The sequence below is a fragment of the Salvelinus fontinalis genome, unplaced genomic scaffold, assembly GCF_029448725.1.
Source record: "Salvelinus fontinalis isolate EN_2023a unplaced genomic scaffold, ASM2944872v1 scaffold_1089, whole genome shotgun sequence".
NCBI lineage: Eukaryota > Metazoa > Chordata > Actinopteri > Salmoniformes > Salmonidae > Salvelinus > Salvelinus fontinalis.
Genome location: NW_026601298.1, coordinates 45458 through 60383, shown reverse-complemented (window position 1 = coordinate 60383; position 14926 = coordinate 45458). Strand labels below are relative to the sequence as shown.

Here is a 14926-nt window from a genome sequence, read left to right as displayed (position 1 = left end):
CCCCCAGATATATATACACTGCTCAAAAAAAATAAAGTGAACACTTAAACAATACAATGTAACTCCAAGTCAATCACACTTCTGTGAAATCAAACTGTCCACTTAGGAAGCAACACTGATTGACAATAAATTTCACATGCTGTTGTGCAAATGGAATAGACAACAGGTGGAAATTATAGGCAATTAGCAAGACACCCCCAATAAAGGAGTGGTTCTGCAGGTGGTGACCACAAACCACTTCTCAGTTCCTATGCTTCCTGGCTGATGTTTTGGTCACTTTTGAATGCTGGCGGTGCTTTCACTCTAGTGGTAGCATAAGACGGAGACTACAACCCACACAAGTGGCTCAGGTAGTGCAGCTCATCCAGGATGGCACATCAATGCGAGCTGTGGCAAGAAGGTTTGCTGTGTCAGTCAGCGTAGTGTCCAGAGCATGGCGGCGCTACCAGGAGACAGGCCACTACATCAGGAGACTTGGAGGAGGCCGTAGGAGGGCAACAACCCAGCAGCAGGACCGCTACCTCCGCCTTTGTGCAAGGAGGAGCAGGAGGAGCACTGCCAGAGCCCTGCAAAATGACCTCCAGCAGGCCACAAATGTGCATGTGTCTGCTCAAACGGTCAGAAACAGACTCCATGAGGGTGGTATGAGGGCCCGACGTCCACAGGTGGGGGTTGTGCTTACAGCCCAACACCGTGCAGGACGTTTGGCATTTGCCAGAGAACACCAAGATTGGCAAATTCGCCACTGGCGCCGTGTGCTCTTCACAGATGAAAGCAGGTTCACACTGAGCACATGTGACAGACATGACAGAGTCTGGAGACGCCGTGGGGAACGTTCTGCTGCCTGCAACATCCTCCAGCATGACTGGTTTGGCGGTGGGTCAGTCATGGTGTGGGGTGGCATTTCTTTGGGGGGCCGCACAGCCCTCCATGTGCTCGCCAGAGGTAGCCTGACTGCCATTAGGTACCGAGATGAGATCCTCAGACCCCTTGTGAGACCATATGCTGGTGCGGTTGGCCCTGGGTTCCTCCTAATGCAAGACAATGCTAGACCTAATGTGGCTGGAGTGTGTCAGCAGTTCCTGCAAGAGGAAAGCATTGATGCTATGGACTGGCCCGCCCGTTCCCCAGACCTGAATCCAATTGAGCACATCTGGGACATCATGTCTCGCTCCATCCACCAACGCCACTTTGCACCACAGACTGTCCAGGAGTTGGCGGATGCTTTAGTCCAGGTCTGGGAGGAGATCCCTCAGGAGACCATCCGCCACCTATTCAGGAGCATGCCCAGGCGTTGTAGGGAGGTCATACAGGCACGTGGAGGCCACACACACTACTGAGCCTAATTTTGACTTGTTTTAAGGACATTACATGAAAGTTGGATCAGCCTGTAGTGTGGTTTTCCACTTTAATTTTGACTGACTCCAAATCCAGACCTCCATGGGTTGATAAATTTGATTTCCATTTAATTTGTGTGATTTTGTTGTCAGCACATTCAACTATGTAAAGAAAAAAGTATTTAATAAGAATATTTCATTCATTCAGATCTAGAATGTGTTATTTTAGTGTTCCCTTTATTTTTTTGAGCAGTGTATATAGAACAAATGCAGGTTTTGGTAGTACGTTATTCAAAACACTTCTCTAATGTCCTATATGTTGTCAGTTGTTAAAATACTTACAATATAATGTGATAAGAACTCATATAGCTTACAACCTCACTCACCTTCACAATGAGTCTCTGAGGTGAGCACGGGACAATCAACCTCACTCACCTTCACAATGAGTCTCTGAGGTGAGCACAGGCCAATCAACCTCACTCACCTTCACAATGAGTCTCTGGGGTGAGCACGGGACAATCAACCTCACTCACCTTCACAATGAGTCTCTGGGGTGAGCACGGGACAATCAACTTCACTCACCTTCACAATGAGTCTCTGGGGTGAGCACGGGACAATCAACTTCACTCACCTTCACAATGAGTCTCTGGGGTGAGCACGGGACAATCAACCTCACTCACCTTCACAATGAGTCTCTGGGGTGAGCACGGGACAATCAACCTCACTCACCTTCACAATGAGTCTCTGGGGTGAGCACGGGACAATCAACCTCACTCACCTTCACAATGAGTCTCTGGGGTGAGCACGGGACAATCAACCTCACTCACCTTCACAATGAGTCTCTGGGGTGAGCACGGGACAATCAACCTCACTCACCTTCACAATGAGTCTCTGGGGTGAGCACGGGACAATCAACCTCACTCACCTTCACAATGAGTCTCTGGGGTGAGCACGGGACAATCAACCTCACTCACCTTCACAATGAGTCTCTGGGGTGAGCACGGGACAATCAACCTCACTCACCTTCACAATGAGTCTCTGGGGTGAGCACGGGACAATCAACCTCACTCACCTTCACAATGAGTGTCTGGGGTGAGCACGGGACAATCAACCTCACTCACCTTCACAATGAGTGTCTGGGGTGAGCACGGGACAATCAACCTCACTCACCTTCACAATGAGTCTCTGAGGTGAGCACGGGACAATCAACCGACACGCCCTCAATCAGCTCAGCCAATCTCAGCATTTCCTCTGGGTCGTCCACGGAAACCTCTCCTGGACTGTCCAAGCTGGCCTGCTGGGTCTCTGGAGAGGAGAAGCAGAATACTTAGTGGAATTACTACTCTTGAATGAACGATCCATGTGTCCAGTAGTATTCCACTTAGAATGAAGCGATATACACAACAGGTGACATCAATAAGGGATCATAGCTTTCACTGTGATTCACCTGGTCAGTCTGTCATGGAAAGTGTCTCTGGAACAGAGGAATGAATCCACAAATAAAACTGTCTTTGTTCTAATAACCACACTAACATACCATGTAGAATTAAGCAAAGTATTTGGCAAGCATTCTAAGTGGTATTCTAGTGTGGATATTGGAATGCAGCCACAGTTAACTGAACATGGAGTATTTATTCTAAACCGCAGGTATGTGTGTGTGTGTGTACGTGTATGTATGCATGTGTGTGTGTGTGTGTATGTATGTGTATGTGTATTACTTGAGTAACTGGGCAGCAGACCATAAACAGGTCATTCTGTGGGCTGTGTGTGTGTGTGTGTGTGTGTGTGTGTGTGTGTGTGTGTGTGTGTGTGTGTGTGTGTGTGTGTGTGTGTGTGTGTGTGTGTGTGTGTGTGTGTGTGTATTACTTGAGTAACAGGGCAGCAGACCATAAACAGGTCATTCTGTGGGCTGTGGGAGGATGGGAGTAAAACATCTTTGCATAATCTTTATCTTTAAAACTTTTGTGAAGATAAGAGATGAATGCCAGTAGCATACTTCCTGAACACTGAATTCCAGAACACTGACAAACCATGTTGCTGTTGCTCCACTTCTGATGACTCACCAAGTAACATGGCAGATGTTCTACACCTATCTTTATGTTGAGTGAGTGAGACTAGTAGGGTGTCCAATCAAAAAGACATATTTTGACCAATGGGTAAAACTATATATGTTAATTGTGTAGACAATCCTCTAAGAAAACCAATCGTTCAAACCTCATGTCTCCATCATAATCCGTTCTAAACTAATTGGAGTTTTTACCCTTGTAGGATGGTCAAGATCAGGGCTACTAAATCAATGGAGGCCAGAGAAGAAAACGTGGTCATAAATCAGGAGAATAGCATCGTGTCAGAATTAAGGCCCACTGACAGGCTCGCCGCTCAACTCTACAGACAGGCTCGCCGCTCAACTCTACAGACAGGCTCGCCGCTCAACTCTACAGACAGGCTCGCCGCTCAACTCTACAGACAGGCTCGCCGCTCAACTCTACAGACAGGCTCGCCGCTCAACTCTACAGACAGGCTCGCCGCTCAACTCTACAGACAGGCTCGCCGCTCAACTCTACAGACAGGCTCGCCGCTCAACTCTACAGACAGGCTCGCCGCTCAACTCTACAGACAGGCTCGCCGCTCAACTCTACAGACAGGCTCGCCGCTCAACTCTACAGACAGGCTCGCCGCTCAACTCTACAGACAGGCTCGCCGCTCAACTCTACAGACAGGCTCGCCGCTCAACTCTACAGACAGGCTCGCCGCTCAACTCTACAGACAGGCTCGCCGCTCAACTCTACAGACAGGCTCGCCGCTCAACTCTACAGACAGGCTCGCCGCTCAACTCTACAGACAGGCTCGCCGCTCAACTCTACAGACAGGCTCGCCGCTCAACTCTACAGACAGGCTCGCCGCTCAACTCTACAGACAGGCTCGCCGCTCAACTCTACAGACAGGCTCGCCGCTCAACTCTACAGACAGGCTCACCGTTGAACTTGTCCTTTTTCTTCTCAAATCCAGAGGACATAAAACAATATAGAGGTAAGATAGATATCAATTTTGAGACATGACATTTAGTATTTGCATATTTTACTATACACTGTCCATATTAAATGTGAAGTTCCTGTTCTTTTTCGAAGATTTATCAGAAAAACAAACGTATCTCTGAAATGTCAAAGGAACATTTATTTCAGCTCATGATGTTAATTTTGCTTTTCGTGACCTGCAGAAACAACTTTGCAGACAACCACAACATGTAAAATCCTCAAAAAGTCACAGCAGAGAAAGCTGCACTGCTCTGTCACCGCTCTGCTTATTTTCGGATATATTAGGTCAGGAAATCCAACTGGTTGGATATAATGTTAATAATATGAATGATACGTCAGAGAAAGACCCCACTGAACGATTCAGAACACGAAGAATCATATTTGTCGTGGTCAAATGTATTTCATAACACAAGGAAGTTCAATTTCATCACAAAAGCTTGTTTTCACCCACTCCAGGTAGAGTGGATGGACACCATACATTGCGTAGGAGTAAGGTTGCCTGACCTAAGATATTGGATCAAGCTGCATCAGATACACACCATCAGACTGCCACTTTCTGTCTGTCTCTCACACACACACACACACACACACACACACACACACACACACACACACACACACACACTTCGACTGATAACTTAAACTCTAACCTCCTCTCTCACCTTCCTCCTGCCACTCCTCTTCATCAGTGCGTGCTTTGCTGCCCGTGTCCACGCCTGAAGTGTGAGAACTCCCGTGACTCGCCACCGAACTGAAACACTTCTCCATCCTCTTCCTCAGCCCAGTCTCCTCCTCCATGGACGCCATCTCCATGGAGATGCTGCTGTGTTGCCGTGTCGCATCGCGGTCTGCCTCGATGCCCGAGCTGGAGGTAGAGTGTCGGGACAAGCCGGGGCTGCCCCCCTCGCTGCCCCCTGGAGGGTCTACATCCAGGTCATCACTGATGTACGACTCCCTGTAGCGCTTCTTCTCTGGAGGGGGACAGAGAGGGGAGGTGGACAGGAGGGGAGGAGGATGTTCAAATTAAGCCATTCATTCACAGAGGAGAGGAGAAGAGAGGGGAGGAGAATAGAGGAGAGGAGAGAATAGAGGAGAAGAGAGGGGAGGAGAATAGAGGAGAGGAGAGAATAAAGGAGAAGAGAAGGGAGGAGAATAGAGGGGAGGAGAATAGAGGAGAGGGAGAGAGGAGGGGGAGGAGAATAGAGGGGAGGAGAATAGAGGGGAGGAGAATAGAGGGGAGGAGAATAGAGGAGAGGAGAGAATAGAGGGGAGGAGAAGAGGGGAGGGGGGGAGGAGAATAGAGGGGAGGAGAATAGAGGGGAGGAGAATAGAGGGGGAGGAGAGGAGAATAGAGGAGAATAGAGGAGAGGAGAGAATAGAGGAGAGGAGAGAATAGAGGAGAATAGAGGGGAGGAGAATAGAGGGGAGGAGAATAGAGGAGAGGAGAGAATAGAGGAGAGGAGAGAATAGAGGAGAGGAGAGAATAGAGGAGAGGAGAGAATAGAGGAGAGGAGAGAATAGAGGAGAGGAGAGAATAGAGGAGAGGAGAGAATAGAGGAGAAGAGAGGGGAGGAGAATAGAGGGGAGGAAAATAGAGGAGAAGAGAGGGGAGGAGAGAATAGAGGAGAAGAGAAGGGAGGAGAATAGAGGAGAGGAAAAGAGAGGGGAGGAGAAGAGGGGAGAGGAGAGAATAGAGGAGAAGAGAAGAGAGGAGAGAATAGAGGAGAGGAGAGAATAGAGGAGAATAGAGGGGAGGAGAATAGAGGGGAGGAGAATAGAGGAGAGGAGAGAATAGAGGAGAGGAGAGAATAGAGGAGAGGAGAGAATAGAGGAGAGGAGAGAATAGAGGAGAGGAGAGAATAGAGGAGAAGAGAGGGGAGGAGAATAGAGGGGAGGAAAATAGAGGAGAAGAGAGGGGAGGAGAGAATAGAGGAGAAGAGAAGGGAGGAGAATAGAGGAGAGGAAAAGAGAGGGGAGGAGAAGAGGGGAGAGGAGAGAATAGAGGAGAAGAGAAGGGAGGAGAATAGAGGAGAGGAAAAGAGAGGGGAGGAGAATAGAGGAGAAGAGAGGGGAGGAGAAGAGGGGAGGAGAAGAGAGGGGAGGAGAATAGAGGAGAGGAGAGAATAGAGGAGAGAAGAGGAGAAGAGAGGGGAGGAGAATAGAGGAGAGGATAATAGAGGGGAGGAGAAGAGAGGGGAGGAGAGAATAGAGGAGAAGGGAGGAGAGAGGAGAGGAAAAGAGAGGGGAGGAGAATAGAGGAGAGGAGAGAATAGAGGAGAGGAGAGAATAGAGGAGAGGAGAGAATAGAGGAGAAGAGAGGGGAGGAGAATAGAGGAGAGGAAAGAGAGAGGAGAAGAGAGGGGAGGAGAAGAGAGGGGAGGAGAAGAGAGGGGAGGAGAAGAGAGGGGAGGAGAAGAGAGGGGAGGAGAAGAGAGGGGAGGAGAAGAGAGGGGAGGAGAATAGAGGAGAGGAGAATAGAGGAGAGGAATAGAGAGGGGAGGAATAGAGAGGGGAGCAGAATAGAGGAGAGGAGAGAATAGAGGAGAGGAGAGAATAGAGGAGAAGAGAGGGGAGGAGAATAGAGGAGAGGAAAAGAGAGGGGAGGAGAAGAGGGGAGGAGAAGAGAGGGGAGGAGAAGAGGGGAGGAGAAGAGAGGGGAGGAGAAGAGAGGGGAGGAGAATAGAGGAGAGGAGAATAGAGGAGAGGAGAATAGAGGAGAGGAGAATAGAGGAGAGGAGAATAGAGGAGAGGAGAATAGAGAGGGGGGGAATAGAGAGGGGAGCAGAATAGAGGAGAGGAGAGAATAGAGGAGAGAATAGAGGAGAAGAGAGGGGAGGAGAATAGAGGAGAGGAGAATAGAGGAGAGGAGAAGAGGAGAAGAGAGGGGAGGAGAAGAGGGGAGAGGAGAGAATAGAGGAGAGGAGAGAATAGAGGAGAGGAGAATAGAGGAGAGAATAGAGGAGAGGAGAATAGAGGGGAGGAAAATAGAGGAGAAGAGAGGGTAGGAGAAGAGGGGAGAGGAGAGAATAGAGGAGAAGAGAAGGGAGGAGAATAGAGGAGAGGAAAAGAGAGGGGAGGAGAAGAGGGGAGAGGAGAGAATAGAGGAGAAGAGAAGGGAGGAGAATAGAGGGGAGGAGAATAGAGGGGAGGAAAAGAGAGGGGAGGAAAATAGAGGAGAAGAGAGGGGAGGAGAAGAGAGGAGAGGAGAATAGAGGAGAGGAGAAGAGAGGAGAGGAGAAGAGAGGGGAGGAGAAGAGGGGAGGAGAAGAGAGGAGAATAGAGGAGTAGAGAGGAGAAACACTGGAAATTTGGCTTCAAACAGATTAAAATGTTAATGCAATCAAGAACATTAGTTATCATGTTACTTGATAGATAACCATTAGTTATGGTGTTACTCCATAGATAACCATTAGTTATGGTGTTACTTCATAGATAACCATTAGTTATGGTGTTACTCCATAGATAACCATTAGACCTCATCTCTAATCACTCTGAAACACATTACCCTCCTCTCTCCCTCCCTCCCTGCTCACCCTCGCTGTCCTCCAGCTGTCGGAGGTGTTTGAGGGCAGGCTGGAGACTGAGGTAGAGTCGGTGGCTGTTGCTGAGGTGCAGGAGGAGGTGGCGCGAGCGGAACGGAGACCCAGTGTAGTAGACCAGCTTCCTGGCCGACGGCAGACCATCTGGCTGGATCTCAAATTTCTTCCCCTGAAGAAACAGGAGAAGGGAGGGCAACATGATGACATCATTATTTATTTATTTGACCTGGTAGATTGAGTAAGAACACTAGGCGGCTGGTAGCCTAGCGGTTAAGAGCAGGTAGCCTAGCGGTTAAGAGCAGGTAGCCTAGCGGTTAAGAGCAGGTAGCCTAGCGGTTAAGAGCAGGTAGCCTAGCGGTTAAGAGCAGGTAGCCTAGCGGTTAAGAGCAGGTAGCCTAGCGGTTAAGAGCAGGTAGCCTAGCGGTTAAGAGCAGGTAGCCTAGCGGTTAAGAGCAGGTAGCCTAGCGGTTAAGAGCAGGTAGCCTAGCGGTTAAGAGCAGGTAGCCTAGCGGTTAAGAGCAAGTAGCCTAGCGGTTAAGAGCAAGTAGCCTAGCGGTTAAGAGCAGGTAGCCTAGCGGTTAAGAGCAGGTAGCCTAGCGGTTAAGAGCATTGGGCCAATGACCGAAAGTTGCTCTGGGTAAGAGTGTCTACTAAATGACTAAAATGTACATGTAAAATGTAACCCTGAGGACAGGAGGACATGGTGGAATCCTACACAGCTCAGTGTAATTAAAACCCTCATTAAATAATCATTCTAATACCACTTCATTTAAAATACAATGGGTAGATAAGAGCATGGCGTTAGTAAGGCCAAGGCTGTGAGTTCAATTCCCACCGGGATCACATACACCTCCACTAACAATGCATGCACTCACTGTACAGGAAGTCACTTTACATATGTTAATATAAAGTGGAGGGTACCAGGAAGGTGAGTCGTCCCACGTTGGACCAGGGGAAGTCATAGAGAAGCTGCCGGATGTTGTCCGCCTCCTGAGGAAATGACACACACATTACAAAGACATTGGTTACACTTCCATTGAAGGATTTATTAGTAGCTTATATGGACAGTGAATCATTAGTTCATATGTAATAAATCATTAATAAACTGTTTTAAAGTGTGAACCAAACTCATTGGGTCAAAATCATCTTTTGGGTGTTTTGCCAAATAGTGAGCTTCTGTGGTGTCAAAGGGCTGGTCTTCGTGAGCATATTGAGAGATTCATACTTTATTCACAAGTCCAGATTGTATCATGTAATACAGTTTTAAAGAAAACATTACAGGTTTGGCTTGACAGGAAGATGTACAACACGTGTTTCTCTCCTTTATCAGTGGGCCATCTGGACCTTGCTAAGACCAAGAGGCCTGATAGGTCCTCACAGTCTCTCACCTCACCTCCTCTCACACCTCACCTCACACCACACCACACCACACCTCACACCACCTCACACCACACCATCTCATACCATCTCACCTCACCACAGTCTACTGGGTATGTAATCACCTCAACCCCCCTAAATCACTACAGATCCCAGACCCCTAACTAATCCTCCCAGAGTGTGTGTGTGTGTGTGTGTGTGTGTGTGTGTGTGTGTGTGTGTGTGCGTCTAATCCTCCCAGATGGACTCTGACGGACAAATCAAAAGGCTGAGATGGGATGGCCCCCAGCCCATTGTTTTGTCCTAAATGGCACCCTATTTCCTATATAGTGCACTACCTATAAGGCTCTGGTCAAAAGTAGTGCACCAAATAGGGAATAGGGTGCCATTTGGACTCAGCATGCAATGTTTTACTGCTGTCTCTGGATAACCTACACATTCCTCACATGGTTGATGTAGAGGGCATAGTAGGAGGAGGGTGGATGATTTGAGAGGCAGGTTCACTCTGACGCACACACTGACACACGTAGACAGATAGGACACATATCCTCAAACACAGCAACATTAACCCCCCCCCCCCCCCCACACACACACACACACACACACACGTAGACAGATGGGACACATATCTTCAAACACAGCAACATTAACCCCCCCCCCCCACCCCACACACACCTGATAAAGCTGCATTCCTCTGAGGGTCAGCCCCAGCAGAGCTGTGCCTCTCTCTTCTTTCTTGTCCTGAGAGACAGAAGAATGAAGGATGAGGTGTCAGTCAAGCATCTGAGTCCCTAAAGAGAACAAGATAACAGGCAATCCTGTTACCCAACCCACAGCCCAACCCCAACCCACAGCCTAACCCCAACCCCAACCCACAGCCCCCCAACCCACAGCCTAACCCCAACCCACAGCCTAACCCCAACCCACAGCCCAACCCCAACCCACAGCCCCCCAACCCACAGCCTAACCCCAACCCACAGCCTAACCCCAACCCCAACCCACAGCCCAACCCCAACCCCAACCCACAGCCTAACCCCAACCCACAGCCTAACCCCAACCCACAGCCTAACCCCAACCCACAGCCTAACCCCAACCCACAGCCTAACCCCAACCCCAACCCACAGCCCAACCCCAACCCACAGCCCAACCCCAACCCACAGCCTAACCCCAACCCACAGCCTAACCCCAACCCACAGCCTAACCCCAACCCACAGCCTAACCCCAACCCACAGCCTAACCCCAACCCACAGCCTAACCCCAACCCACAGCCTAACCCCAACCCCAACCCACAGCCTAACCCCAACCCCAACCCACAGCCTAACCCCAACCCACAGCCTAACCCCAACCCACAGCCTAACCCCAACCCCAACCCACAGCCTAACCCCAACCCACAGCCCAACCCCAACCCCAACCCACAGCCTAACCCCAACCCACAGCCTAACCCCAACCCACAGCCTAACCCCAACCCACAGCCTAACCCCAACCCACAGCCTAACCCCAACCCACAGCCTAACCCCAACCCACAGCCTAACCCCAACCCACAGCCTAACCCCAACCCACAGCCTAACCCCAACCCCAACCCACAGCCTAACCCCAACCCCAACCCACAGCCTAACCCCAACCCCAACCCACAGCCTAACCCCAACCCACAGCCTAACCCCAACCCCAACCCACAGCCTAACCCCAACCCACAGCCTAACCCCAACCCCAACCCACAGCCTAACCCCAACCCACAGCCTAACCCCAACCCACAGCCTAACCCCAACCCACAGCCTAACCCCAACCCACAGCCTAACCCCAACCCACAGCCTAACCCCAACCCACAGCCTAACCCCAACCCACAGCCTAACCCCAACCCCAACCCCAACCCACAGCCTAACCCCAACCCCAACCCACAGCCTAACCCCAACCCACAGCCTAACCCCAACCCCAACCCCAACCCACAGCCTAACCCCAACCCCAACCCACAGCCTAACCCCAACCCCAACCCCAACCCACAGCCTAACCCCAACCCCAACCCACAGCCCAACCCCAACCCACAGCCTAACCCCAACCCACAGCCTAACCCCAACCCACAGCCTAACCCCAACCCACAGCCTAACCCCAACCCACAGCCTAACCCCAACCCACAGCCTAACCCCAACCCACAGCCTAACCCCAACCCACAGCCTAACCCCAACCCACAGCCTAACCCCAACCCACAGCCTAACCCCAACCCACAGCCTAACCCCAACCCACAGCCTAACCCCTCCACTCCTCCACTGGGAACATTTGATGAACCCCAAATGTCACCCTACTCCCTATTTAGTGCCCTCCTTTTGATCAGGACCCATACAGCTCTGGTCTAAAGTAGTGCAATATACAGGGAATAGGGTACCATTTGGGAGGCTGACATTGGGCTGGACTCGGAAAACGCAGACGCAAATGGATGTACTGTATCAGCCTCTATTACCTAATACACACACACCATCCCCCCAATAAGGCCAACTGGATACATTCGTTTAAGAGTAACAATTCAAATATCTCTGTTTAGACGTCTGTCAGCAGCGGCTCTGTGCCATACACGTTGAAGCTCCATATCTCTGTTTAGACGTCTGTCAGCAGCGGCTCTGTGCCATACACGTTGAAACTCCATATCTCTGTTTAGACGTCTGTCTGTAGTGGCTCTGTGCCATACACGTTGAAACTCCATATCTCTGTTTAGCCGTCTCTCTGCAGCGGCTCTGTGCCATACACGTTGAAACTCCATATCTCTGTTTAGACGTCTGTCTGTAGTGGCTCTGTGCCATATACGTTGAAACTCCATATCTCTGTTTAGACGTCTGTCAGCAGCGGCTCTGTGCCATACACGTTGAAGCTCCATATCTCTGTTTAGACGTCTGTCTGCAGCGGCTCTGTGCCATACATGTTGAAACTCCATATCCCTGTTTAGACGTCTGTCTGCAGCGGCTCTGTGCCATACACGTTGAAACTCCATATCTCTGTTTAGACGTCTGTCAGCAGCGGCTCTGTGCCATACACGTTGAAACTCCATATCTCTGTTTAGACGTCTGTCTGCAGCGGCTCTGTGCCATACACGTTGAAACTCCATATCTCTGTTTAGACGTCTGTCTGCAGCGGCTCTGTGCCATACACGTTGAAGCTCCATATCTCTGTTTAGACGTCTGTCTGCAGCGGCTCTGTGCCATACACGTTGAAACTCCATATCTCTGTTTAGACGTCTGTCTGCAGCGGCTCTGTGCCATACACGTTGAAGCTCCATATCTCTGTTTAGACGTCTGTCTGCAGCGGCTCTGTGCCATACACGTTGAAACTCCATATCTCTGTTTAGACGTCTGTCTGTAGTGGCTCTGTGCCATACATGTTGAAACTCCATGTGAAACTATTTCAGTGATTGTTTGTGTACGTGTAGTGTTTTACGCTTTGGCTAATTTTGAAAACACACAATAACTTTTGCTTGCTTCAGCCTAATAAATGTGGGCTGTGGACAAGGATTATTCAGTACAGCAAGAAGAGGATATACCTCCCTCCTGAGTCTGGTTCCTCTCTAGGTATCTTCCTTTTTGGGAACTTTTCCTGGCCACTGAGCTCCTGTCTCTGTTTGGTCTTTGGGGTCTTAAGACATTTGAATGATTGCTTCCCTCTGCTATGAGATCTCTGACTGACCTTCTGTAGCCTGTAGAAGGTGACGGGGACGTCCTCGAGACGACAGGCCTCTTTGATGAAGTGGAGTACCGCATCACGTGGCGTCATACCCCACAGCTCCTTGTGTACCTTGGGACCGTGACAGAGCAGGTAGTCCACCCCACGCTTCGCCACAATCTGAAGATGGAGAGAGAAAACAACACACATTGGTTCAATATTACTGTAGAACAGCGGTCTACAACCTTTTCTGAGAGCTACTTTATATAAATTAAATAACGTTGCGAGCTACTCTTCTTTTCTAGCTTTCAAATAGGCACATTCTCCTCTTCTCCTCTACCCTGCAACTCTTCCCAGGGTCCGTGATGTGCAAGAGATGTGTTTTCTGCCAATATACCTAGTAAAATAATGGTTCATAAAATTATATTTTGTATTTTCTAGAATTCAGTTTTCTCCCATTTTATTAGAAAGTTCTTTGTTTCTGGCCATTTTGAGCCTGTAATCGAACCCAGAAAATGCTGATGTTCCAGATACTCAACTAGTCTAAAGAAGGCCAGTTTTATTGCTTCTTTAATCAGCACAACAGTTTTCAGCTGTGCTAACATAATTGCAAAAGGGTTTTCTAATGATCAATTAGCCTTTTAAAATGATCAACTTGGATTAGCTAAAACAACATGCCATTGGAACACAGGAGTGATGGTTGCTGATAATGGGCCTCTGTACGACTATGTAGATATTCCATAAAAAATGTGCTGTTTCCAGCCCCAATAATAATTTACAACATTAACGATGTCTATACTGTATTTCGGATCAATTTGATGTTATTTTAAAAATGGAAGAAAAAAAAAGAGCTTTTCTTTCAAAAACAAGGACATTTCTAAGTGAGCCCAAACTTTTGAACGGTAGTGTAGATCTGTCAGGTAAGCCTACAAGACAGTTATCATCCGCATCTCTTACTGGCTACATACTGAGTTTTCACCAAACAGACAGACAGGAGGCATCTCTTACTGGCTACATACTGAGTTTTCACCAAACAGACAGACAGGAGGCATCTCTTACTGGCTACATACTGAGTTTTCACCAAACAGACAGACAGGAGGCATCTCTTACTGGCTACATACTGAGTTTTCACCAAACAGACAGACAGGAGGCATCTCTTACTGGCTACATACTGAGTTTTCACCAAACAGACAGGAGGCAATATTGCTGGAAATTAATTGGCAGATATTGTGTTACGTTTGGCTTTTCAAACCAATAGCATCTAACCAGGGATGGGATCATGTCAAAGTGGCTTTGATTGGATAGTAGCCAGGAGCTTTATGTTCACGACAGTTTGCATGGAACACGTGAAAAAATACATTACTTTCAGAATTGATTGGCGTGCTACTCATAGGTGGGCTGCAAGCTACTGGCAGCTCGCCATCAGCGGTGGAGAAAGTATCCAATTGTCATACTTAGTAAAAGTAAAGATACCCTATTAGAAAATGCCTCTAGTAAAAGTAAGTCACCAAGTAAAATACTACTTGAGTAAAAGTCTTTGGTTTTAAATATAATTAAGTATAAAAAGTCAATTATACAAATCATTTCAAATTCCTTAAATTAAGCAAACCAGACATAACTGACTTTCTTGAGAGAGAGCGAGATAGAGAGCGAGAGAGAGCGAGATTTTCTTGAGAGAGAGAGAAAGACAGAGAGAGACAGAGAGAACACATTCAGACAATATCGCTGTAGAACCATTTCCTGAGAATGGCAGTGGCCACATGTAAGAAAATGTATGGTATCTCAACACGTAGACTTCCCCAGGCCTCACACACTCTCACACTTACCCAGGGAGGGAAGTACTCTTTGGGTTGGAAGTAGCGGGTGCCTCCCTGGTTCTTCCCAGGTAGGGGATGATCCTCCAGGTCAGCTTGTAGAGCATACCCAGCCAGCTGGAAGTACACCTGGAAAATGGGAGTTCATTGTGTTATTGTGTATTTTTGAATGTTTGTGATTG

At 48.7% G+C, this 14926-nt stretch overlaps 1 protein-coding gene across 1 annotated transcript in view; it reads right to left on the bottom strand.

The window, feature by feature from the left end:
* Positions 1-2507: 2507 nt before the first annotated feature.
* Positions 2508-14926, bottom strand: part of LOC129848665 (FERM domain-containing protein 6-like) — a gene marked incomplete at its 3' end in the record, with an annotated part of 37987 nt that continues 25568 nt past the window's right edge. Inside the window, 7 exon segments of the mRNA XM_055915761.1 lie at positions 2508-2642; positions 5035-5343; positions 7906-8080; positions 8833-8901; positions 9964-10029; positions 12955-13110; positions 14757-14873. Of these exon segments, the coding sequence (XP_055771736.1) occupies positions 2508-2642; positions 5035-5343; positions 7906-8080; positions 8833-8901; positions 9964-10029; positions 12955-13110; positions 14757-14873 (1027 nt within the window).